The sequence below is a fragment of the Ambystoma mexicanum genome, chromosome 3p (assembly GCF_040938575.1).
Source record: "Ambystoma mexicanum isolate Mex_15411 chromosome 3p, UKY_AmexF1_1, whole genome shotgun sequence".
Taxonomy (NCBI): Eukaryota; Metazoa; Chordata; class Amphibia; order Caudata; family Ambystomatidae; genus Ambystoma; species Ambystoma mexicanum.
This window is the reverse complement of record NC_090925.1, coordinates 1,084,877,582-1,084,905,514: the sequence shown is the minus strand read 5'-3', so window position 1 is coordinate 1,084,905,514 and position 27,933 is coordinate 1,084,877,582. Positions and strand designations below refer to the sequence as shown.

The following is a 27,933-nucleotide window of genomic DNA, read 5'->3' as shown; positions in this document are numbered from 1 at the left end:
AACTGGCCCACTAAACTGGATCATGTTTGTCGGCATCTATTGCAACCTCGGCTCATAACGTTGTTTTAGCATGGTGTTAGTTTATGTTTTTGCATCTATTTTACTTGTGTGTTTCGTTGGAAGTTGCTGTGCTGTGGCTGCACCGATATCGCTGCTCAGGTGATGTCTCTGGAGTGGGCGCTGCTTCGTGAAAATGCCACTGCATTGAGGCCTGCTGGCTGTGAGCGATCGCAGTACTAAGGAATGCTCCCTGTATGCTGTTCCAATGGTAGGTGGCTCGGTTGAATGCCTCTGCGGTAAGGGTAGCTCTCGGTGCCATGTTGCTGCAGTGCTGTTCTCTTTGAGATGTCCTGCAATACGGGGGGCTTGCAGTGTGCTGTCACAGCAGAAAAGAGTCTATACTGTTCCCAAGGTTAGGAAGTTGTAATTGCGGTCACTACAGCACAGACCTCTCCCAGGCTGATGCCACTGCTTCTCCATGGGTGCTTTAATTGTCGGGTGTTAGTCCACTGAAATCGGTCCTCACTACTGTTATAATACACCTGAGGGATGTCCCTATCTATCGTAACGTAGCGTGTGCCGCTGCTTTCTGTGCTGTGCCCGTTCTCTGGCTACAGAGGTTCAATTGGTGTTGCCTGTGCTGGTCCACTTAAGCATTGGGGGCATGTATTGTGGCTTGTGTTACAAATGTTGGGTATGTTTGGGAGTTATCAATGCCGCAGTTGGTGTCCTTGTTCTGGAGATGGAAGCGTCCCCTTCTGCTACTTGTGTTGGACTATTGTATGAGAAAGGCTTTTTCGGCTGAAACATGCTGTAATCCAGTTTGGGCACTGTGTTTCTGTGGGTTCACTTTCATGGTTTGAATTTGGGGTACTGTTGTGGTGGCTTGCACAGGTCTCGACACAGTGCATTCTTTACTGGAATTGTCCCTGCATGTCCTTCTAGCTTATGTGGTTACGTTTGCTTCACTGATGGCTGTGTCTCTCGGGGCACACACGCTCACAGCAGTTGCTTCTCTGCTGTGGAGGTCTTTCGTTGGGCCTCAGGGCCTGTTGTCCCTGTGTATGTGTGCAGGCTGGGTCAGTGTGTCCCAAGTGTAATTGGTAGCAGGCCCAATTAATTTCTTGCATTCCTTGGACAAGTCGGGCAGGTTACTCCCGGCCCACTGATGCCATCGGCCGCGTTTGTTCCCCCACAGCGCCTACATATTGATGGTTCACGCTGCTTCTCCCGCTGGCTGATTTGGGTGTTTGTGAGGGAGAATTCTCTGTAAAGGCTAATTTCCCAAATCTAGTGAGTCCCCCAGCAGCTTTGCTGGATTTTTGGGGTTTATTTTTTTCTCCTGCTAAGAGTGAGACTATTTTTCTCCCACTCTTAGACATGATTTGAGGTGTTCCTTTGACTTTGTATGTGTTTTATGGGCTATGGGGTCCTTTACCCCATAGGGCTTCATGTGTTTTTGGTATGTGGGTACACAGCACCCTCCGTGCAGTAACCCAGGGGTATCGTAGCGACCCCCAAACAAAGACTCCATACCCTGGGACGGACTACTGTCTCCCAGGGCATGTAAAGTCACCATTGGCTTTACTAGTCTTAAATTGTGAACAGAACCAGTACAAACCATCATATTGTGGACGTACTGGTCGGGGCAATTCGATTGCCCCGGGGTCTGTTGTTCGAGGGGGCACTGTCCAGTCCCCCCCGACCGAGTTTTGGCTGGTGGCAGTGGATACTACTTTTTATATTCGACCGCGAATATATTCCTATGGGATTTTCCCATTGTTCGAGGCTACCACTTTTTAATATAGCCTCGAACATACCGCCGGTTTATTAAATTAATATAAATTCATTGGTTGGTATTTTTTGCCGAACTCGGTTCCAAAATGGCATTTGTGTTCGCTTCTGTGACTCCAACCCAAGTCAAACCCTTTGTTCCACTTATTGGCGGGCTTCTCCACAGAAGCCTCCAAAAGTGGTGCCACTCTATCTGGGTACCACAGGGGGCGCGGGAGGGGGTTTAGGCACACTGGACTGAGTTGCCTTGGCAACTCAAGTCGCACTCCGGTGTGACTGGCCCAGTGGTGAGCCGCCCGGCTCACCACTTAGCATGTTTGAGTGACAGCTAGGACTGATGAATGGGGGTTTTCTGCATAAAAGCAGGGCTTTGGGGACTGGAACTTCAGAAGTCGCCACAGGACCTAAAGAATCCGAGGAGGGAGAAGCCGAGCCGACCTGCAATGACGACACCACCGGCGGAGCCCTGCTGAACCGTCTTACCACTTTTCCTGACGACAGAGGAGATCTCCAGTCCGGAGAGTCTCCTTCCTTTGACTGGTGGGGATTACCAGTTTGCCCGTCTTTTCCCCTTCATGGACCATCTCGTGGCTGCCTTGCCTGTGCCAAGCACCCCAGCAACCGGAATACCACGGTTTACCACGAAGACCGAAGGGTAGTACCTTGTAACCGGAAAACTCTGCGGCTGGTTTCTTCCCTGGTAATGCAACAACCTTCATCTTCCCTCCACGTCGAGACCTCCTCTTCCTCTGGACGAAACACCGACTTGCACCCGCTGCCAGGAACAACTGCCCCCGCTGGAGCGTCCTTCCCATTTCAGGTACTGTGTCCCGCCTGGCTTCCCTTGCGACAGATCGTTCGGGGTGACAGTAAATCCTCGACTTTCCAACCTGGGTTAGCCTGGAGCCTGTTAACTAACTTTTCCTGACTTGATCTCAATCTTTTGTGAACTATCTACAAAGACTCTTTGGGCATAACCCCACTGTGTGATCCTGGACACATTTCGCTTGCACTCTCTAAGAGTGGGCCTGGCATTTGAACTTCCTTGCTCCCCAGTAGACTTTGCCTAACCTGCCTCACTGTGGTTCTTTTAAAAGTATTGAAATTGTGTGCTTTCCCAACTCTGCCTTTTCTCTCCCTATTTTTATAACTTATTAGAGTGCCATCTTAGGTTAAGCGCTCCCCTCTGTCTGAAAATAAGTGGTGTTTCTCACTAAGACTTGTCTAATAAGTAATCAGGGTTGTATATATATAATAGTGACTGTGTGTTGAATTTACTTACCTCCTTTTGTGCTAGTGTAATTTACAAATGTGTCTTTAAATCAATAATTATATATTTTTACACCAAAGCTCTGGTCAGTGTTTGCTTGTGCTACTGTATCTCTGTACCTATTGTGTATACTCTATATACTGCCTAACTCATCTTGAGAGAAGTCTGACTGCTCAGCCACAGCTACCAGGTAAATCTGGGGGGTACAGACTGCTACCAATTGGGTTTACTGCCAACCACCTGTAGTCCTAAATCTTTTGCAGTGGTCCCTAAGGGAACTGCACAGGTTTCTGCCTAACAGTGTTGAATGCAGTTGCCATGGCGGATGTGCATTTTCTGGTTGCCTTCCAGCTTACTTTCTTATATGAGTGGAATGTTTCAGTGGTCATTTCATCAGTGTTACGGTTTTGCTCAGATTGTATTGATGGCGGTTGGTAAAAGTTGACAATCTATCCTCAGTAATACACGCAAGCCTGCTTTTCTATTATGTTTATTTGTTTGGCTGCTGCGGGAAATGAGTTTTCTGAGCTGTTCAAACTGCATGTCTGACGTTGCTGTGGTGCCTTTGTGTATAAATTAGCATCCCTCCTCTTGGGTCGGGGTTTTCCCTGTTTTTCCCCACTGTGTTGGTGATCCTGGCTGGTTCTGATCCTCTTGATGTTGCATAAGTCAACTTAATTGTATGTCTTTGCATTTTTGCGCCGGGGCTCTGAATTGTGTCCCGGGGGCTGAGCCCTGATTACTCCCCATCCATTTTGGTACTGCACGGTTGCTTTTGCTTCCCTGCTGCATTTGGTTCACTGCTTTGACAGTTTATCGTTGAGCAGCTGTCTCTTTGGTGCCTGTATGGGTTTTCAGGTGGGGCCCGGATGTCCTTGTGTTGGGTTCCCCCGTTTGCGTCTCTGCATGACCTTCTCCTTCTGGTTCGGTTTGGGGTTTGGGGTTTGGTTGGTAGTTATGTTCTCTTTGGGGTTGGACGGCAGCTGTGGATTTGTGCTCGCCTGTTTACCCTGCAGGGGCACATGGCCTCCAGTGTTTTTCTGGTTGAGTGTTCCTTTATGGGACAGTGTTATTTCGTCGTTCCGGTTGCCTGCTTCTTCCATTTGGCACTGCTGGGACTAATCGGCGATCATCAGTGGTTTTCCTTCTGCTGGTTTGTTCCGGTCTCTCCTCTCCGCAGTTTGTGTGTCTCCTGTTTGTCTGGGCCTTTGTGTGCGGGGTCATTCTGCGAAAGAGTTTGCAGCTTTCTGGGCAGATGCCGTGGGGGGTGACTCTACTGGTGTTTTGTGGGCTGTTGCCTTGGTGGTCCGGTGCATGTTTTCCCCCCGTTACCAGCTGGACGTTGCTCACCCCAAGGTTGACTCCTTTGGGGTTGGGGTGTCGCTTGCTTCTCTGGGGGGGGTGGGGGGGGGGTTGTGTGCTGTTGTTCTGTTGCAGCACTTCTGTCTCTGCATTTCCTTTGGGTGCTCTCCCCGTTGGCTGTGCTTTGGTATACCTCAGAGGTAAGTACTGGGACGAGGAAGAGGAACGTGGAGGTAATGCTATGATTACTTACCAGTAATCTTCATTACTCCTAGTCCTATTCTTAATCGTCACAGTACTGATGACCCTCCTTCTCCCTTCCTATGGGGAGGATCCCTTGCTCTGGCTAGGTCATTAAGAACTCGGGCTTGTGGGTAAAGAGGTGGTATTATGGAAGAAAAGAAAGTGAAGAAGGTTTCCTGGGGCGGAGGCGGGCCTCAGAACTGAGTACTTTGACTAGGAAGAGTAGGCCTATGAGAAATGAAAATTACCTGTATGTAAACATAGCATTATTCGACCCATAGCTCTGCCCCCACCACCGACAATCGGCCCCCATGCGCTACCCCATCCCCCGTACGTGAAAGGGGGCATGGAGGGCGGTTCAAGGGCGAGTTTTCCGGTAAATGTGTCCAGTACCAGCACTGGATATGGAACCATGACCTTGAGGTTTCATAGGTACTTTCACTAGCTTCAGTTACTGGATTGATTGTAGCAGCATCAAACTCTCTCACTCCTTTTTTTGTTACATTCTGTACGTCTTTCTTAGCTTATGGCCTATACCTCTACTCAGAGTCACGTCGTTGATCCCGTCCCAAACACAACAACAATGCTGGAAGACAGGTAATGTGTTAAGACAAAGATGTCTGGAACTCAGGAAGAAACATTTTAAGGGGTCGTTTTCCTTCACAGGTGCTAGTTCAGACAAAGTCCTCGGTGCCTATAACATTTTGCATGGCACATTTACCTCCCCAGTTTGTCTATCATGATCCATGCAGGGCTGCCCATCTCTCGGAGAGTAAATAGTATAGCTGAAATAAAAAGAAAAAACACTGGTTCAGAAACAAAACATAAAAGACATCATACCACTTACAAACGACATGGGTGCGTTCAAGCAGGAAACATGCCAAGAGTGTAAATACGGTTGAGGAAGTGCGCTTATTTTGTCACAGGAGTGTTCAAGAGCTGTGTTTCACGAAAGGGGTTTCTTAGTGATATTCTAGAAAGAAGGTGTGGCAACAGTATGGTAAAATGTTGCTAACTGTGAAGAAACAGCCTGCAACCTTATTCAGAACGGGCTAGGGCAGAAACAAGGGTGGATTATTATTGTAGAAGCAAAGGCATGGGATCGGGCAGGGTTGGGGGGGCAGATCGGGTTTGCGGTATTAGAATAGGAAGGGAATTGGGACTGGGAGCATGGATGGGTTTAGCGTCCTCCACACCACGGATCTATGCATGTAAAGGTCCCGCACTGCATGTTTTGTCTATTAAGAGGACCATTGCATACACCATCAGTGATATTTTCCAGACTCAGAACAATGAGTTGGGGTCCCTTCCAGCTAGAGGGCTTCTATAGATTAGTATTATTATCAGTGATTTTTATAGCAACAACCTCATACCGGACTACTCCCGTTTCAAAGCGCTCGAGCAGGTACTGAACCCATGTTGCACGCATCTTCCGAGAACGTTTGCCCTAAGATATCCTGCCTGTGTAATTTTAACACTGGAAACATTGGGCAGTCAAATAACGGTTTAAGTAAAGAGTGCTCACCCAACTATGGTCTGTAACTTTCTTGTCTAGATGGTAATTCTGGATTACCACAAGTTTAAATGGGCCACGGGCCCCACACTAATAGTTTGAGAGTCCCACAAGTGCCATTTCCTGGAAACACGGGGAGGGCATCCGAGGACAATGACTCCCCAGGCCGCTGTTATGCACAACACCATTCATATCAACGACAACTAAGAACTCTCACCGTTTGCCAAACTTTATTTTATTCCTCTCCTTGAGGGTCAGGAACTGCCACCGAACAAAGGAGTCATAGTACGGGTTAACATCCGTGGTGATGAAGGAGCGCCGCCAGTCCACCTAAAATCATGTAAAGACAATATAAGCAAAGGCACGACCAGCAGGTCATTCTAAAATGCCATGCGTCCCATCATCCATCAACCAAACCCCATCCACCCACCAAACATCACTCCATCCATCCATCCATTAAACCCTATCCATGCAATAAATACATATCCATCCATCCACCCACCTATCAAAACAAATCTATCAAACCCCCTCTGTCCATCAACCCATAAACAAAAAAAACCCTCTGTCCATCTGGCCACCAAGTAAATTCCACTCATCTCATCCCCCAAATCCCATTCAACCCCTAATCTCCACCTATCCACCCTAAAGTCTGTCCATCCCACAACAATGTCCATCCTTCAAACCCCACCAATCCATCAAAGCTCACCTATCCAACCATTCAACTAATTCAAGAACTTCAAGCAATCTAAACCCCATCCATCAGCGATACCCCATTCATTCATCAAAACATCCACAAAACTCCATCCGTCCAACTCATCCCCCAAATCCCATACATCTCTCCCAAGCTCCACATCCATCTCTACCCAGCTCCACATCTCTCCCCAACCCCACGTCCATCTCCCCAACCCCATCAACTCTATCCATCTCCCCGTCCCAATCCTACCATCATACCCATCCATGCACAAAAACCCATCCACCAAACCCACCCCTCCCCATCAAACCTCACACTTTCCTCCAGTAACCTCCTCCCATCCCCCATCCAACCTATCTACGAAACTCAACCAATGCACACCCCTAACATTCAACCTGTCCACTAAATTCCATCCACCGGTAAAAACCACACCTGACCAGCCAGACCAAACCCCACGCATCCACCAACAACCCCATTCATCTGTTCATTCCCCGAACCTCATCGATCCACAAAAGTCATCCAGCTGTCCATTCCCCCAAAACTCCATCCATCCCCAAGTCCCACCCATCCCCCTCAACTCTGTCAATCACCCCTACCCCACACATCCTGCCATCATACTCCATCCATTGACAAAAACCCATCTACCAAAACCCTCCATCCATCCATCCACCCATCCATCCATCTCCCAAACCTCCATCTAGCCCCTCCCATCCCTCCATCAAACCCCTCCCTCCAACAAACCTACGAAACCAACGCAAATCCCTACCATCCAACCTGTCTGCTCAATTCTGACCACCAGACAAAAAAAAACACCTGTCCAGCCATGAAACCTCACACATCCACCAAAGCCATCCATCTATTCATTCCCCAAAGCCCATCCCATCCCATCCGTACCCCAATTCCCATCCATCCAGCCATTCCCCAAAACCCATCTATCTGTAAATCTCAAAACCCAATCCATCTGTACATTCCCTAACCTCATCCATCAACCCCAAAGCATACATCCACCCATCAAAACCCATCCAACCATTCCACCATAAAACCCCACACACCCCTTCATCCATCTGTCCAACAACAAATCCATGAAACTCTACCCATCTACTAAACTCCATCTGTCCAACTCCAACCATCCAACACATCCGCTAAACCCAGTCCATCATCCAAAACCCAAACTCCACCCATCCATCCATCCATCCATCCATCCATATCATCCCTCAAACTTCATCCATCCTCAAACCCCATCCTTCCACCAAATCCTAGTCATCCAGTCATAAGACGCGCTCCATCCAATAATCAATCCATGAAAATCTACCCGTACAAGCCCTATCCATCTAGTCAACCAAATCTATCCCAAACTCAAACCCTATCCATGCGAAACCCATCCATCTCAAAGCCATTCACCCCAAAACCTGTCCCATCTGTACATTCCCAGAGGCCCATACATCTGTACACCCATCCACAGCCCATCCATAGGTGCACCCATCCACCAAACCCTGTCCGTCCGTCCATCCAACTCCATCTGTCCATTCATTCACCAAACCCATCCATTTGTACATCCACCCACCAAACCCCATCCATTCATACATCCATCCACCAAACCTCATCCATCCATCCAACCAGCCACCAAACCCCATGCATCCAACCAGCCAACAAACCCCATTCGTCCAGTCATCAAACCCCATCCTTCCATCAACCATTCATTCATCCACCAAACCTCATCCATCTTTACATCATCCACCAGACCCCATCCATCCAATGCCATCCATCTTTCCATCCACCAAACCGTATCCATCTATCCATCCAGCCACCACATCCCATTAAACCATCCACCCTGCCACAACAGCCCATCCACCCTGCCACAGCACCCCATCCACGCTGCCACAAAACCCCATCCAGCCTGCCACCAAACCTTACCCCACCCTGCACCGAATTCCATCCTCCCCAAATCCCATCTGTAGAGCCCCAGAATCCCATCCTTCCACCAAACCCCATCCATCCATCCCTCCCACCCTCCCTCCCACAAACCCCATCTTGATCCATTGATCCACCTAACTGCACCCACTAATCTAACTACCAAACTCCATCCATTCATCAAACCGTCCTCTAAACCCCATTCATCCACCACAACAAATCCTCCAAACTGCCCCCATCAAACATACTCCATGCATCAATCCACCAACCCCATTAGGTAAATTTTTCAAGAGCCGTCTGGGGTTCTAACGGGGGAAACCATGTGTTCACCAAGTTAGGCGAAAACTCTCTGAATGCAAAGCATAGCAGGGAAGTCAAGCTTCATTATCAGGAGGGGAAATGTGCTTGCAGCCATATACATTTCGCCATATAGGTAACACAAAAGTGGACACCACACATATACACTGAAACATGTATTAGCTCTTTAATAAAAATGTACAAATAAGATTAGTAGTTCAACTAAGTAATTGGCAAGAGTACAAAATACACTGTATAGTAAAAAAAAAAGGCATGGGGCTCAGGCAAGACCCTTCCCACCCCTAAAGTCAGTATCAGGATAACTACCTGATGATGTAATACCTTACATCTTATAATGTTAAAGGCAGGAGAAAGAAAGGATTACTAGACAACAGGTAAATTGCATATATAGCCTGAGACTCACACAATGTCAAACCCTTTGTTGAACAATGGTAGCACTGATAGTCATGAGGCAAGAAGCTAAGTAGACTAACCCAGCTACTCGGTCGCTCTCTGTGTACCCAAACTGGGTTTTAAATTAATATCAAAATATAGAGACCAACAAAGTACAGTCCCCCCACAAAAACCAAGCAGAAAAACCCACACTCCTTAGCGGAACTCCAAAAAATGTATCAAATTTTATTCAGTCTTATAAAAATTATCTAAAAAGTCAAAACATTTTTGTTAAAAAACAACAACACAAGGACAAAGTGTACGTGACAATAACTGATTTTACAATCTTACTTTACAATTATTTAGCACCGATGTCAAGTTGACTTCGGAACAAAAACACCTTCAAGTTTGATTTAACATATACAGGTGAGACAATAATCCCTCGCCGAGTTTCGAATAGATAGAAAAAACACACACATAAGACTAGTACAAATCATTACTAGTATTTTGCAACCATTACAGTTCTACAGTCAAAACAGGTAATGTGTTCAGTAAGTTTATTTAATATATTCAGCATTCGTACCGCTGGAGTTCATCTCAACTCATTTGGTTTCTTTTATTTTATTGTTCACATGTTCGGTTTGAATTGTGGAAACATCATGAATGTGGTATGTTTATTTTTTTTTGCAATTGCTAATGTCAATCTTGTATATGTTATAACATTGTAAATTACATTGTAAACACTTAGGATTCGCCCTGAGGAAGGAGTGATCTCCAAAATGCATTGGCATATGACTCTTTCACTGTTGATAAACTGATGGTTTCCTCATTTTTTGGAAAGATTTGCAATAAATTTCTAGGAGCATAAAATCCTATGAAAAACTTTGACTGTGAAGTCTGGAGATTATTTTGAATTACTTTTCAGTTAATAGTTATTAACTTTTTGAACTATGTCATATTAATTTAAAACCCACAGAGAGCGACCAAGTAGCTGTGTTATTCTACTTAGCTTCTTGCCTCACAGATACTTTGAGTTTAGGTGTCTCTAAACTCTTCTTGGTCTGCTCCTGAAGGTTCCAACCGAATCAATTACATTTTCTTTTCAACCGAATTATATTTGAACTACTTGTCGGAATTTGAGTGTGGTGCCCACTTTTTTGGTTAGCACCGATAGTCGTAACATTGAAAAACTAGTACATAGTAATACCTAGAGGGCAAAAAGGGTCAACAAATGGGCAGAACATAGTCACTTTCAAAATGGTAGAGAAAATTCGACAACACTGTACAGGACAATCCAGGTCCTATTATATTAAAAATCTCATAGGAACTATTGTAACAGTAGCAACAATAAAGACAAACTATAAAGAATAAAGAACCTCATCGGCAGTTCCCGGCCTGGGCGCACAGTCTGGCCTCTTCAATCTCAATCCTCCTGTCTGCAGCGGTGCCGGCGCACCCTTCGCCTTGGACAGGGACTCCCTCCGTACTGCAGCGGGTGCTGTTGTCTTCCCCAGGCCGGAATCCCAACGTTCTGCAGCTGTCCTGATTCGGATCCGCTGTCGAGCCACCGCCAGCCTAATTGCTTGGTCCTCAGCGGTTCCCGCTCGGCCCCCACTGCGGCCTCCTCATCCTCAGTCCCTCGGGACCAACGCGTGCTAGCCCACCATCCATCTTGGACTGGAGCTTGGTGCTCCCGGCGTACTGCGTGAGTGCAGTACTTCTTGCCCAGACTGTGGCTCCTGCTTGCTGCGGTCGACCTTCCCGCCTCTTCCTCACAGCCCAGTCGGATTTCTGCGGTGAGCCTCCACCAAATTTCTCCTCAAAGGCCCCATATCGGATAATCCCAGCTGGAACCCTGCGCGGCCTCTCCCCGCTCAGCTCCGACGCGGGCAACCCGGTCCTCAGAGCCTCCTGTGATTCCCCAGACCTTGGCATCACTGCTCGCCCTTCCTCACGACTGTGCAATCCTTGCTACTGTGGGCCCCTCATCGACAGAATCCCAACTCAGCCCCTATCACAGCCTCTTCCTATGCAGTTCCTGAGCTGGCACTCTGGTCTTCAGGGCCCATTGGAGCCTCTTCCTGCGCTGGCACTCTGGACTTTAGAGCCTATCTGAGCCTCTTCCTGCGCTGCTCATGCGCTGGCACTCTGGTCTTCAGTGCCCAACGGAGCCTCTCCCTGTGCTGTTCCAGTGCTGGCACTCTGGTCTTCAGGGCCCATTGGAGCCTCTTCCTGCGCTGGCACTCTGGACTTTAGAGCCTATCTGAGCCTCTTCCTGCGCTGCTCATGCGCTGGCACTCTGGTCTTCAGTGCCCAACGGAGCCTCTCCCTGTGCTGTTCCAGTGCTGGCACCCTTAACTTCAATGCCCTTCGGACCCACTTCCTGCGCAGCTCCTGCGCTGGCACTCTGGTCTTCAGTGCCCACCATCTCTCCTCATCTACTGTCCCCCGACCCTCAGACTCACAGCCCGCCCCCCCTCCTCGGACCGTGGCGTCCTTTCCACTACGAGCCCTAGGTAGCCCCTCACCTGCTGACCCCTCCAGCCTTCCTCCTCAACCAGCTCTCCAACTTTTGTGCCCTTGCCCACCTTCCTCTTCATACCAGGGCGCCCTCGCTACTGAGGCGTCCTCTGCTACTGGCTCCCTGAACCTCAAGGTCTCTGCCCGCCTCCTCTACCGACAGGTCCACTCCACAGTGTGTCCCCTCAGCTGATCCCAACTCAGCCCCATTGCGGCCCCCAGACCTCTTTACCTACCATCCCCTCATCTACCAGCTCAGTGCCCCACCTCTGCTGCCCAACTCATCTGCCCAACTCATCTGCCAGCTCTGAGTGCTCCTCCTCAGCTGAACCCAACTCAACCCCCCTGTGTGGCCTCCGGACCTCTTACCTACAGCCCCTCATCTGCCAGCTCTCTGGTCCTCACAGAATTGCCCACACGCAAGTCCATTCCGCAGAGTGACCCACCCCTGCCGCCACCTCTGAGTGCCCCACTTAAGCTAACCCAACTCTACCTCCCAGTGCAGCCTCCTGACCTCTTCCAACCAGCCCTCATCTACCAGCTCTCTGGTCCTCACTGTTCTACCCGCCTTCCTATCCCTTGTTCCCTCTATCTACCTTCCCTCCTCTGTTACCTGCTCTCCTAACCACCTCTTTATCCCTCTCCTTCCTCTCTCCCCCCCTCAGTTATGCGTTTGGCCATATCTCCTCCCCACCATCCTCTTTACCCTTCCCACCACCCTCCTCCCTCTCTCCGCCCCCCTGTCTTCTCCTACTCTACTTCTCCCTCCTCTTCATGTCCATTCCCCTCTTTAATCCCCCCCCACTCTTCCTTTACTACGCCTGCCCTCTCTCACCGCCCTAACCTTCTCTACCCCCCCACTGTCCATCCCCTCCTCTCTCATCAACATTGCTCTCTGGAACGCTAGATCCCTCTGCAATAATACCGCAGCAGTTCTTGACATGTTCCTCTGTCTCAACCTTCATTTCCTCTGCCTTACTGAAACCTGGATCGCTCCTCACCACACTACAGTCCCTGCTTCCCTAACCACCTCTTCATCCTCCTTCTCTCATATCTCTCGTGCTACTGGTCGTGGCGGAGGTATTGGCCTCCTCTTCAACCCCAAATACCTTTCCTCTCCTTCCTCTCCATCCCTTCCTTCTTTCCCCTCTTTCGAGTTTCTTTACAAATCCTTCTCCTCTCCCCATCTCCTTTCTAATCATATATCGCCCACCTGTCCCTCTCTCTACCTTCTATGATGACCTTTATCACCTCCTTTCTCTCATCTCTCCCTCGCCCTCTCCTCGCCGACTTTAATCTTCACTTCCCTTCTCCCCCTCAATCCTCTCCCCTTTCATCCATCCTTGACTCCTACCTTCTTTCCCCTCTTCCTTCCTCTCCTACTCACTCCTCTGGCTCCACTCTTGACTTTATCTTTAACTCTTCCTACCCCTCTTCTACTGTCTCTACACTTCTTCTCCATCTCTCTGATCATTCTTTACTCTCCTTCTCCCTTACCCCTTCCTTCTTCTCCTAAGCCTTCCCCTTCTATTTTCTCACGTCGTGACCTTAGTAACTTTGATCCCTCCCTCTTTCTTGAAACTTGCTCTTCTTCTCTCCCCTCTCTCTATGACTTCTCGTCACTTTCGGCCAATGATGCACTTTCTACTCTCTCCTCTTCTATCTCTTCCTCTCTTGATCTACTCCACCCCCTTTCCTTCTTCTGTCCAACCCGGAAACCCTCTCAATCTTGGCTCTCCCCTCAACTCCTCTCTATGCGACATCTCCTCCGACGTCTTGAGAGACTCTGGCTCAAATCTCCTTCACTTTCCAACCAAACCACCTACTTCTCTTATCACTCCCTCTATGTCTCCTGTCTCTCCTCGGCAAAACGCTCCTACTACTCTAACCTTCTTCATTCCCAAGCCTCCCACCCCTGCTGCATCTTCCAAACTCTCTCTCGTCTTCTCTCTCCCCCAACCCCTGATCCCTCAACCTCCTCCACCCTTTCTTCCTCTGACTTGGCAAACTTCTTCTCCTCCAAGATTCTTGCCCTTCGTCAAAAAATCAATTCCTCTTCATTCTCCCCCCTTCCCCCTCCTCACCCTCTACTTGCATGACTGTATACTCCCCCGTCTCCTCTTCTGACGTTTCTATCCTCCTCTCCAAAGCCCACCCCTCGTCTGCTCCATCTGACCCTGTCCCTTCCCTTATTATTCCTAAAATCTACCCTCTTCTTATTCCCGACCTAACCTCCTTCAACACCTGCCTTTCCTCCGCCACCTTCCCCTCTGCTTTCAAGCATGCCGCGATCATTCCGATTCTGAAGAAACCTTCTGCTGATCCCCTGCTTACCTCTAACTTCCGCCATATCTCACTTCTCCCATTCCTCTCTAAACTTCTTGAGCATCTCACCTATTTTCAGCTCTCAACCTTTGTCACTAATCTCTCTCTCTCCTTCCCCCTTCTCAATCTGGCTTTCTCCTGAAACAGCCCTCACTTACATCCTTAACTCCCTCCTCTCTGCCCGACACACTAAGCAATCCTCTGTCCTTATTCTTCTTGATCTCTCTGCTGCCTTCGACACCGTTGATCACCCCCTTCTTCTCAACACTCTCTCCTCCTTTGGTTTCAAAGGTTCTGTACTCAACTGGCTATCCTCTTACATCTCCTCCCGCTCTTTTACTGTTACCTGGGGAGGCCACTCCTCTCCCACCCACCCTCTCGAATACGGAGTACCCCAAGGCTCAGAGCTTGGTCCTTTCCTATTCTCACTCTACACCTCCCTCCTTGCCCCCGTTATCTCATTTGGCATCCCTCACCATTTCTATGCCAACGATACGCAGCTCTTTCTTTCCTTCTCTTCCTTCTCTACTGATCTCCACCTTAAACTTTCCTCCTGTTTTACTGCTATTAAAAACTGGATGTCTTCTCGCTTTCTTTCCCTTAACTCGGACAAAACTGAAGTCGTTTTCTTCCCTTCCAACTCCCTTCCCCCTCCCTCTCCTCCTCCTTTCATTCATTTTCCTCCCTCTAATCTTACTTTCGCCCCCCACGCTCGCAACTTAGGCTTTCACTTCGACTCTTCTCTCACTTTTTCCCACCATATCTCACTCCCCTCTCGTGCCTGTCGCTACCACCTCTATAATATTCGCAAAGTCCGCCCCTCCCTTACTTTCCATGCTACTAAAGTTTTAATCTCCTCACTTATCTTCTCTCGCCTCTTCTACTGCTCCTCCTTACTCTTTGGTCTACCAACTTCACATCTCGCCCCCCTCAAATATATCTACCACTCTGCCATCCGTACCCTCTGTCTCCTCTCTCCCCGAGACGCCATCTCTGCTTCCCTATCCTCCATTGGCTGGCTTCCCTTTCACTCACAACTTAAATTTCATTTTCTATGCCTAGTCTTCAAATCTCTCCACGATCTTGCTCCCCCTTATCTCTCTTCCCTTCTCTCTTTCTACACTCCCTCTCGCTCCCTTCGTTCCGCTGACCACTTCCTCCTCACTGTTCCTCCCTCCCCTTGTGCCTCCTCCCATTTCCGCTCCTTCCAACTCCTGGCCCCCCTCCACTGGAACTCCTTACCTCTCTCAATCCGCTCTATTCCTACCTTTTCCTCTTTCCGCACGTCCCTTAAATCTCCCCTTCTCCATTCCCCGCCGTGATTCCCCTCCCTCTTCTCGCTCCCCCTCTCCCATCCTTTCCCTCTTCCCCCCTTAAGCCTCTCCCATTATTTCCCCCCACCCCATCCTCACCCTCACCCCTTCCTTTCCCTCCTCATACTCCTCCTACTCTTCCTCCCTCCCTCTTCCTCCTAGCTCTACTCCACTTCTCTCCCCCTTCCCTCTGTCTAATTGCTCTAAATATGGTTTTGTTGGCGGATTCAAAATTGTAATTTACTTCTATTGTTACTGTTATTTTATGTTATGTTAAATGTATCCTGTTGTTGTTAAATGTGCAGCGCTTTGGTGTAAAGTGCTATAAAAACCTAATAAATACAAATACAAACCTATCCAATATTATTGCATGGCAAAGAGTGCTGCAGTGATTTATTCTTTAAAATTGGCAATAAATCACTGCAACCTTCTAAAATCACCAAACTACACAAAAAACACAAGGGGCCTCGTTAGAAGTATGCCGGTCCGGTAACAACGGCGCTGGTAGGCTACTGGCACCGTTGCTACAGGACCGGTATACTCCAAGTTCTGGGAGCGGGTGCCTTCCCGGCCGCCAGGTCTTACCTGGCGGGCGGAACGGCACCCGCTCGCACACCTGGACGGTAGCACCGGCACCATTCATGAATGGTGCCGGTGCTACTGTCCTCCCCATTGAGTCCAATGGGAATCGGATGAGAATGGGAGTATTTTTTACGGCGCCCGGCAATGGGGAATTACCGAGACCGCCGGGGCTGTAATGCCCCGGTAAGTCCCCATTGCCGGGCGCAGGAAATAAAATGACTCCGGCTGCAGCCATGCTGTTTTTACCGGCATGGCTACCGCCGGAGTCATAATGAGGCCCATGGTGTCCAGCGGCACCTAGGAAAATAGTCAACTGGTATCTGTGAAAGTCACTTTTGCAGCGTTTTAGAATTGCCAAAATGGTTTCCAATAGAGAACAATAGGGCAAATCCAAAGAGCTGACTGCAGTGACGTGGAAAATCTAGATGTTTTTCCCGGCCCCCAGAGCTGCAACAGGAGGGGCAACCAGCTGAAGCAAAGACTCCAAATAAGAGTTCCAGTCCAAGGTTCGAGAACCAGCAGGCCAAGAAGAAATGGCTGCAGAGTGAGCACAAGCCCACTAAGGACAATGGAAAACAGTCGATTAGGGGATGGCCTTAAAACACCACTACTCCCATACCCACGGGACTGTGATTGAAGAATCCAGATCCATGTGCAAGCAAGTACTCATGTCACTGAATGAAGAAGATGGGGGCCCGGCACCAGCAGGAGAATGGTGAGTTTAAGTCAAGTCCAGGCTAGTCGCGATTGGATCTTCAGATTTAAAGGAAATCGACCCAGTAAACGTCCAGATGATGCAAGATGGTAAAAACACAAGACACCTACAAGAAAGACCTATAAGGCAGAAGCACCAGCATCTGATGAAAGGGGGACAGTAGGACATAAGAATTTGACTAATGCTCAAGTATAGCTCAAGGGGTCAGGAAGGAGCAGCCAGTTGGAAAGAAACGGTCCCACGACAGGAGGAAAATCAGAACATCCCAAGACGGGGCTGTGTCGGGATAGCAGCAAGCTCCCTACCTCCAGGCCAGTGAGTTTCTCCATCTTAAGGTGCTCGATCCAGGAGTATTTAAATGAGGAATCATGGAAACTGTCCGAAGAAAGAACAGGCTGTCTAATGAGCATGGAGGACTGAGGGATTCGAGAGGGGGCAACAGGCGAGTGACAAGTTAGATCCCAGGATGGGATTTCAGCAGACAAAAAAGCAAGCATTGGCAATGCCAACAGTTTGGGCTTTTGTGTAGGCATGGGAAAAGCACTTGCCGGACAGTGCCGTAGTGGCATTAATTGGCCATCAATGGTGGCATCTGGAAAATGGTGCCGGTACCTGGGCGTAGAAATGCAGTGCCTGGCAAACTCCTAATACTTCTACACAAGCCAAAACTGTTGGCTTTGATAATGCTAATTTTTAACAGGGCTTCAGTGAAGGGCACACATAATGCTTATAATTAGAGCGGCTGAAGACAGACCTCATTAAGACATTCTTATTACACCAGTCGAGCATCTAGCTCCAATTAAGTCATTAACCCTCAGAAGACTGCTTTGAAAAAACACTGGAAGGCATGTCCAGTGCAAAGTTTGATGGTAAGCCTTGATTAAAGCGAGCTCAAAGAGTTCCCATGAAGAGGTCTTTTGAGCAGGGAGGGGACGTTACTGGGTGGGAATGGCATGGCCATGGGCAGTCAATGGGTGGGAAAATAACCAAAGGACACCAACAAGCTTTGTGTCCTTCCTCATACGCCATTTCTTCATAGATGTACTCTAATGCAATAGTTTTGGTTTATAGGTGGTGCAAGCGCCACCTAATAGTAAAGACTAAAAACAGGAGCAACACATGTATGTGGGCCCTATGGACCCAAAGGTGGGGGCAACCACCAAAGTGCCCCTTAGTATTCCTGGGTCAGTAGCCTTACCAAGACATTTATACTGGCTCTGGAAGTTGGCAGTGTACCTTAAAATGGAGGCAGCAAAGAATTACATTCTTGGTGGAAGCTTTCAAAACGAAGACTCTTGTGTTGTGAAATATAGTTACCCGATAAATGTAAATTGTTGCTCACTTATGATTGGGTAGAGAAAAAGAATTAATCGTATGTGGGGACACACTACTGAGTACTGATATCATTAAAGAAATGAAGTCAAGTAATTTGTGTTTCAGGTGCTCCAGGTAAGAATCCCAAGACTAGAATAGTACGTTAGTTCCTCGAGAAAGAAATGAACTCTGGGCACTTCTGTGGGATCATCCCAAATTTGATTCAAAGAAGAACCTCATTATAAAAGGTATGATCTCAATACTTCTTTTGCATCAATATAAGATAGAAATTATAATTCATGGGATGTCAATCTGTATCCACTCTGACTTGTAGTTAAGTAAAATCAAAATTTTGTTATTTACATGATACAATCAGCTACACTCTGCTGAGACAACTTTTTTTTGCATACAACTTGAATTAACCCATTGCGTTTGTATGAATATTAATGTAGTATTCATTAACAAAATACGACAGAAAGAAGTCTTGCAGGAATTTTCCTTAGCATGTAACCAGGATTGCTGTTGTGGGGTACATTGCAGCCCAGCAGAACTTCCCAAACTCACCAAACTAAATCTCAGCAGTCACCAGCAGAATGGCTGCACTGGCTCTGTTCAGCACTATCGCCTTGCATTAAAACTGCACTTTTCAGTCTCCAAAATGATGGCTCTGCCGTTTTACCAGCCATACATGGGGCAAGATGAAACACAGAACACCCTGAGAATTGCTGCCAGTAGTTTCTTCAATTGCACCAAAGAAAAGAATTCAGAGGCAGCACTGCTATGCTGCCAGCTCAAAACTTTTTCACTGAGAAAGAAAATATTCTGCCTTTTAAAATGACTGCGCCATGATGCTCTTTTTCATCTGTTCAACAGTACACAGTTCTGATCCAGTGAGACCCAGCTAGGTCCCTCCATATTCAGGTTGTGCTCCAGCAAAAAGGGGGGAGATCTCATTGAATGACAGGCTGTTCTCAGGCAAGATCTGTGAAATAACAAAGAAACTTCACTTCAAGTCATACGCAAAACGCTTTCTTTTTGCAACAAAATGACACAGATAAACCCTTCATAAGAAGCTTTCTATCTCTTTTGCTCATGCCAGTTTCATTGGACCCTTACTTTGAACAGATTCCTGTGTAGTAGAAATTGACTATGGCCATAGAAATGCTCAGAATAAAGATACCAGGAAAAAACGCATGTGAAAGTGACAGCAAAGGAAAAATGAACCACGTGTAAATTGGTGCTTTTTACAAACAAGAAAAGATCAGTTTAAAAGTGAAATGCTGAATGAAGGCCCTATCTTTGCATAGCAATGTGATGGGGTTTGTGTTAAAACGTATATAGGATGTTTCATCCCAACAGTCTTGCTCTCTGGTTCAGGAAAGAAAACAAATAAATAAAGTTACTTTGAAACCAGCAGGACATGTTTTTAGGCCCTTGCTTCAAAGGACTGTCTACAGGATCTACCTTCCCACAAGTGTACCAGCATCTGGGGCATATGACTAGCCAAGGGTGATGTGTCTCACACCCCCATCAGACTCTGTGGCAGTGTTCCAGCCGGGTACAATAGATTTCTGGGACACATAGGTGTGACTTTCTTAGCAGCACCTCCCCTCCACTCAAACTGGGGAGCTTCAAAGGCAACTCCATGGCAACACAGGACTAGGGCTGACAGCAGGCTGTGGGTTGGAAAAATGCCCTCATTTGAAAGACAATGCTGCCCATTTGGGGCAAAAGACTGTTCTGAATTAATAAACTTTAGGACGTTTATTTCTGCAACTGGAAAACGCAGGAATGCAAAAGTTAACAGTTTAAATGTAATTTTTGTGGCATTAAAACAAGATATTGTGGCTTTCCCTAGCATGTAGGATTCGCAAACGGCAGAAAAATGTAAATCATGGTAAAAGTATACTTGCTATAACTTTGAAATGTAATGCAAACATGTTCTGTGATAATAGGTACACATGTATAAAAAATTGTAAAAATTTAAGTGAAATATTTCCCACCAAAAATTGCGAAAGTTATTCTAAGGGCTAAATGATACCGTATAAACTTGGGAGTTGGAATGCCATGCTCTGTGTGAAATATGTAATCTGCCTATGGGATTTTCAAAAGTGCCATAACTGTAAAAAGGTGCATTTGTGTGTCCTTACTGATTTTGGCATAAGTGACTGTGGGATGGCTCTGTACCTCATAAAAACACACCCCATAAAACGGAGTCCCCTCCTTCAGTCCAATCTGCTTCTACGGAGGAGGCAACATACATAGGCTGACCTATCCAGTTGTTAGAGGCGTGTCCAGCCAAAGCCGGCACCCATAGTATAATCTTGTGATGTCATCCACCTTATATAAGGTAGAGTCTCACTGAGACAAAGGACACTTCCAGCTCCTGAGCATCCAGATATTCCATCTTCACTCTAAAAGATTCCAGACTCCACTGCCAGGCGAGAGCATAGCTGACCCTATCTAGGCAGGACCATTGATCTAGAAAACCCCACTAAAAATCCCAAGAGATTCAGGGAGAAAGCGGAAAGGTGGCGGAATCCTCAGTGGGATTATCCAGTGCTGCCTGCTTGCCCTGCTATCCGCTCTATCCAGCTGAGGTGCCGCTGTTTCGTGACCAGACCTTTGCCCAGCTGTTTTCTTCTGGGAGGGCTTGCCGCTGTGACCAGTGACCAGATATTGCCTTGCTGTCCAGAAACCTGGTGCGCTGTCCAAAATACCCCATTCAAGTGCTTCTTGTGAGTATATCCCCTTCCCCAACAACCAGACTGCTTCCCTTGCTCTGTACATTGCATTAGATTCAACCCCATAGAAATCCTGTAACTGCCTTAGCTGAAATCCTTAAAACTGCCAGAGTTCTCTGTGAATCCTGTCCTTGATCTCCAAGTGTTAGTGCCATTCTTCCACTCATTTCTGTCTTGTGTAAGTCCTTAGTACCATTTTGATTAAACTAATTAATTGCCACATAAAGAGCCACACGGCGCGAAGTGGTTCCACTTGCAAAGAAACCTGTGTCACGGGCAGCGTCTCTCTTTTCTAGCCACTAAAATATAGTTTCTGTAAAACGTGTCCTTTCCTTTTTGAACCGATTTTCTCTCTCAACTGCTTTTATTTTTAAAACAGAATTTCCTTTCCCGTTGAGAATCTCATCCTGTCATTGATTGAAAGTCACTCTTTCACTTTCATACTATCCCTGTGATGTGCATCTATCATTCAGCATAAAAACCGCATTCTGATTCTGTCTATTTCGCCCGTTTTTCAAACCGTTTTGACATTTAAACCTGTGTAAATTAGCAAATGCAATTTCTATGCCTGAGATTTGGCTCCACTTTGGTGACACTTCAAAGTTGATTTTTGAACTGTATGCCCGTTGTTGGTACCTTGCCTTATAGTTGCTAGTGTTCTTAAATCCCTGACACTATTATAACCCATATTTACCTCATTCATTCAACCGCGTATTTAAATTAAATATTTAGTCATTCCCAGTGCTATTTTGTGCAACTGCAAAGGTTTTGCCTCTCATTTCGTGGGGGAAGGTTGGATTTTAATTCTGTTTGCTGCCTAGTATACCTGACTCCTTGATGCAGTTTGAGGGAGCACTGCAGAGGGAAATCTTAACTCGAGTGCTATCTACCTGAACAGTCAAATTGCTCTCATTCATTTGTGCTTTGGATATGTATAGTAGATGGTCAAACTAAGTGTATTTCATCAATTCACCTTGTAATTATCTCCCCATTGGTGATTGCTGCCCAATATTAAATTTGTGTGATGTTCTTTGAATTTAAAATAAATAAATATTGTATTAATATCCACTGGCCTGGTCCATGGTGAAATGGGGTATTTGTAAAATGGGTTGTGAGACGGGTTGGGTGCCAGCTCAATCCGAATTCTAGGAAATTAAGTGTTTTAATTGTGCGCTGCATCCTAGGCTAGTGGCAAGAGTCCTGGTCTGGTGTGCGACGCCCGATTAGAATCTTAACACTGTGAATAATGCTCCTGCTGTCACTACGCATTTCGGGATTGAAAGTCTCCCTCCTTCAGGTGAATACTTACCGACTTCCTGAGAAAAAAAAACAATGTTTCAGTACTCTGAATAAGTAAACTCATTGTGACCCGCATAACATATAGAGGCTGTTTTATAATGATGCACTAACCTTGTCAGAATATATACTTCTCACGGAAACCTCTGTTATGGAAAATAACGCTGCCAGAAATAACCATCAAGTGTAGCTTTGGGGAAGAACTGCCGATAGTGCATTATAGAAAATGCTAATGAGGCGCACGCTAAATAGTAGATTAATGAAACCAATACTCACTGATGCGAAGTCACGAGGACTCATAAATTGGGCAGTTGTCAACCTGCAAGTGAAACCATATATATAGCTTTAATTACCCTATTAGAGACCCAAGTTAAGTGTTGTTCCTGAATGAATTGCTCAAAATGAAATCCACTTACTGTAATGCCGATCAGTCTGCCTTACTGAACACTAGGAAATGATATGCAAGGTTTTGCTTCGCTCGAGTAAAAGACCAAAATGTGTTCTAAAAATCAAAATGTTTCTAGTCTTTAGGATGTAGCAAGATTAACCCCACCTTGGAGACCCTGTTAAGGACTCGCATAAGGCACACAAGCAGCAGCTTGAGTCAAGCGAAGAGGGGGGTACCCCGGGCACCTATGTGCACTCCAACACTCTAGAACGACTTCCCAGATCAAGGAAAGCAATACCTTTCTCCCCACGGTACCTTAGGTTAGAAGAAAAGATCGTGGCTGGATTCTCCCCGACGTGGCAGCGCTGGACCCAACCTCTGGATTCCTTGGTCGGATGACGAAAGGCAGGACAATGGACAGGATCTCTCAGCAGCAGTCTCGAGGGAGGACCCCTGGCACGGCTTTCATCAACTTCAACTTTTGGAGCCTTTTCAACAGCAACCAACAAAATACACGATTGACCTCCCAGGCCAATCTGCTTCGCGTCTTACAGTCCCAAACTCTGCTGAGGGGTTTGGATGAGTTGGATCGGGTCTCTGGAGTGTCCTTGAGGGCTCAGCAAAGACTTGGACTAATTTGGCCTTTCCACGTCGATGCACTCAGAATGGTCAGCAGGTCTCCTGGTATTGGGGTTTTGCAGCTCTGGATACCTACAGGACCTCGGGAGATGGCTCAAATCAAAGTTCGTCTTGGGACTGGTTGTTTCCATCAGTCAAAGGGAAGGAGTCCTCTTCGGAGTTCCAGTTTTCTGAGCGACACAGTTAGCACAGCAGTGGCCACTTCACTGTTACAAAGGGTCTGCATGCGTCTCTGGTCGTCGTCTTCTTCGGTTACTTCAGTTTCCAGTGGTCAACTTGCCTTTCACCTCAGTAGACTCACCTTTTGTACGGTTCCAGCACATACTCCTCTGCAATCTCTCTCAGCAATTTACAGAAAGGGGCAGGTAGCTGTCCAATTAGTGCAGCCATATCCCCCCAGTGGGAGCTGGTCCTATTCAGGCACTCAGGCAGACTAAGGGCAGGGGAGTGAAAAACTCCTCCCCCACTTCCTGCCTGCCCAGAAACAGTGGAGCCTAGGTTGGGACAACCAAGGGTTTCCGCCAAAGGCAAAATACACGCACAGGCCTCGCCTCCCAGGGCGATAGAAGAGGGGTTGACAAAGAACACCCACGCTAGCAATGGCGAAAAAAGAAAAGAGCCACAAGTTAATACTTCAGTGACCCTATTGTGTATAACCTGTGTTATGGACATAGGTTGCGGTAGAACATTCACACAATAGTTGGTAGAACATGTCCTGTGCCACCAGCCATAACTAGGAGATTGTTTATGTGACATAAATGTCACAGGAGCAGAGAGAAGGGGGATATTAAGGGGGATACTAAGTATCCCCTTGGCACTCCACATAGGGTGGTGTGTGCCAATCTCTCATACTAAACAGTTTTTATCCTTAAAAACTGTAGTTACTCTAGGACATAGAAAAAAATCTCAAAGGAGGACCCACAGGTTCCCCAGCAACACTGCCATTAAGTGCTGTGTGCTGCAATAGAAAATACATGAAAATACATTAGAGATATGGTGGAAAGTAGACTCCATATAACAGTAAAACACAAAGGAAAGAGTTCCAAAAGACAGAGCCCATAAGACTGAATGAGTGGAAAAAGGCTCCACTCATTCAGAATTAAAGAAAAAGGTCCTGAAGTCCAGCAAAATGTGTTGGGGGTCTCACTAGGAGAGGGGATAAAGCATAACAATAATAACTCTCCCCAACAGTAGGAAACACTGTTCTACTTTTATACCAACTGTTAACTTTCATAACCCTTTTTAAAATGGATTTCTATAATCTGGCCTGGTGGACAGATTTTAGGAGTCCAACCTAGTTATAGCGAACAGCCAAAACCCAATCAAAGTAGCAATGGAGAGAAATCAAGGCTATTCTCAGGAGAGTGTGGGTGGGATCAGGGGCAACAACAAGTCCACACAGTGAAGCACACAATAAATCTATTTAGAAAGGAAAGTATACAAATACAATATTTACTCAAGGCCTCAAACACACACTAAAAAATGAAACAAGCATGTGATGATATCGCACAACACTCAATAATGAAAATATATACAGTCACCATAGGTTCTTAAAATGCATTCAAGGACTTAATTCAATAAAAGAAGTTAAGTGATCCAGTAAGATGTAACCAAGTCACTATGCCCTGGCTTCAGAAGTCCAATTCCTATGAGTGGGCCCTTGTGCCCAAAAGTCACAATGCTTCTCTTCCCAGAATCCAATAATGTATTTGATGCAGGTAAAGCACTGTGTTGGTGATTGTTCAAGAGAATATAGGCAAAAAGGTTACTGGCAAGTAAAAATGTGTTCTTATCTTTCAGGTTTTACTGCCCAGGTGCAACTACCAAAGAGCAGAGGAATGGAAGGATCCAAAGAGGCTTGTTTTCAATGTTATCCTGTGGAGGACAGAGGGAGACAAATTCGGACTAATTTTACAAGAGGACTGGATAGGTCGACTGGGTGTGGGGAGGTGTGGTGGTAGCTGTAGGTTGGTTTTCCCACTGTTGGTTCCAGTGAGAGGTGACTATGAGCTGCGGCTGCAAGGATTCTTCTGGTCGGGTGCAGGAGAAGAGTGCAACCATTGGTGATTGAGGAGTGCAGGAAGCACCGACGCAACACAGATGACTGCAAGTGTTCTTCCAGTCGCGGTTGAAGACCTTCCAAAGCAGGATCCCTTTAAGCTGCGAGGCAGACATTCTACAGGAAGGTGGCTTACACCACAAGCTAGATACCACCAAAGTTACGGTTGCAACTGTGGAACGGCAACAGTTCTAGCGAGGTAGCCGACTGGAGAGCTGGTCAGTTCAACAGTTAGTCCAGGGACACTTCTGAAGGCTCAGGACGACTGGATTCTCAAGAAAACATTGGGACTGGTTGGTCCCACCAGTCCAGGGGTTGAAGCAGCACACAGGGCATTTGCAGATCAGGTAGTCGAACAGGGCCTGAGGCAGGAAGGGATGGTGGGCCTCTTCAGGAGTCTTCTTCGGATCTTCAGTTGGCTGTTCTTCTACGAGGGAGTCTTGGCTCCAATGCTGATCTGATGAAATGGATGCAGGAGTCCTCCCCTCATCTGAAATCCAGCTTGGCAGCGAGTACAAGCCAACCAATGGTAAGGATCTGCACCATTCAAACAGCCAGTAGTTGTCCAATCAGGATTGCCTGACATGGCAAGACAGGAAAACGGCCAAACAACAATATGGCCAAAGAATAAGCGAAAGTCTCGTAGTGTGGCCATTTTTAGGGCACAAGCCATGTTTAGCACTGATTTTGTTAGATCTATCAGCAGCCTTTGACACTGTCGACCACCCCACCCTGCTGACCCGCCTGTCCCAGATTGGGATTGCGGGTCAGATCCTGGCTTGGTTTTCATCTTTCCTGGCCGACCATGCTCAGGTGCTCTCTCTTCTTCCCCATCTTTCTCGCGCTTTTCACCTTGCTTGTGGTGTCCCCCAAGGCTCTGCCTTGTCGCCCATTCTCTTCAACATATACATCTGGCCTCTTATTTGTCTCATCCACTCCCTCAGCGTCAGGTGCTATTCTTATGCTGACAACACCCAGTTTTTTATCCATCTCGATCTAGATCCCACTGAGGTGTCGTCGCGCCTCCATCAGTGCCTGACTCCTGTAGGTGAGTGGATGGGTCAAAATTGGCTGAAGCTGAATGGGGATAAGACAGAGGTGATGGTGGTGGGTGCCCCCCCCGATCTGTCACTCTGGGTGTCCTCCTTTTGGCCCTCATTTCTTGGTCCTCTGCCTGTCCCTGTGACAAAGGTTAAGAATCTCGATATTACCCTTTCTGCTTCACTGTCTATGAATGACCAAGTCTCAGCTGTGTGCAAAGTGGGTCATTTCCATCTTAAGATACTGAAGGTTCTTCCGCTTCTGCCAGTTTCTCTCCATCCCCCAGTTGTTGCTGATATGGTACTCAGCTGACTGGACTACTGTAATTCACTATATCTGACGCAGCCTAAAGGCTTAGTCCAGCGGCTTCAGAGCCTGCAAAATCTGGCTGCACGCACTGCTACTGGCTCCCCCTATGGGGTTCATATCCCCCCGGTACTTCGTACTGTACACGGGCTCCTTATTAGTCAGAGAGTGGAGTTTAAATCTCTCTGCATTGTGCACCGAGCAATTCATGGACTGGGGGCAGAATATCTCCAGTCCAAGTTTATTCGCTATCGCCCCTCCAGTTTGCTGCGATCCTCATCAGCCAACCTTACCGTTGTGAACGGATTGGAGGTCAGGCTTTTTCTGTGGCCGCGGCTCATTTGTGGAACAACCTGCCTCCTAAGATTAGGGCTATTCCCAACCATCTAGCCTTCAGAAAATCTGTGAAGACCTTGCTATTCTAACACTGCCTTAGCCTTACTCATTCCTCCCTCTCCTTCTTAGCACCAAGATACCTCTGATGACAGCGCGCTTTAAAAGTTCACATAACATAACATAGTAGCCATACGTGGTAAAGACGAATGCCCACACTATAAATAACACAACAATGGTAAAAATGTATCTGCTGCCACCAGCTTGTCTTTAGGCAAGTAACCAAAAATCCCACATGTAAAAGACTAGGGTGATACAAAAGAAATCCAATTGCATTGCATGGTAAGATGTGTACAATGTTAAAACGTTACACAAGTGTAGAAGTCAAAAGGGAAACAAAGTTTCCCAGTATTGAGAGTCTGAAGGACTGATCAGTTTCCCCATACCAAAGTTAGCAAAATTCCAGGTGAGTGAAGCTGAAGGATTCACTTCCCTGTAAACAGTCAAGACAGGTTCAAAAACAAAAGCAACACAGTTTGGGGTCCATAGAAGTATGGAGGGTAAGTTGCTAAAAGAGAAATCTTGACCAACACTCGCCCCAAGACTAGGGGCAGGAGGATCCAATTCATCCCTGAATGGGTTCCCTGTTTCAGTCGGTTATACATCCTGAACAGCCAGCCAGCATTGCTATGCTGTGCACTTGGCCTGTGCTCAAAAGGGTGAAGTCAAAGCCCTGAAGGCTTATGGACCACCTGAGCAACTTAGAATTCTCTCCCTTTATATTCATTAGCCACCTTAAGGGTGTATGGTCAGTCTGCACTGTGAAGTGAGCCCCAAAGAGGTAGGGTCTCTGCTTCCGAAGGACCCATACTATGGAAAAACATTACCTTTTCCAGTCGCCCACCTGAGCTCCCTGTCCTTAAGCTGGCGACTACTAAATCAAA

At 47.1% G+C, this 27,933-nt stretch overlaps 1 protein-coding gene across 1 annotated transcript in view; it reads right to left on the bottom strand.

The window, feature by feature from the left end:
* The window catches only part of LARS1 (leucyl-tRNA synthetase 1), an 860,995-nt gene that overhangs the window by 709,548 nt on the left and 123,514 nt on the right, over window positions 1-27,933 (bottom strand). The window contains exons 7-8 of the mRNA XM_069652446.1: window positions 6,340-6,452; window positions 5,331-5,394 (exon numbers count right to left, since the gene is read on the bottom strand). Of these exons, the coding sequence (XP_069508547.1) occupies window positions 5,331-5,394; window positions 6,340-6,452 (177 nt within the window). The remainder of the gene's footprint in view (window positions 1-5,330; window positions 5,395-6,339; window positions 6,453-27,933) is intronic.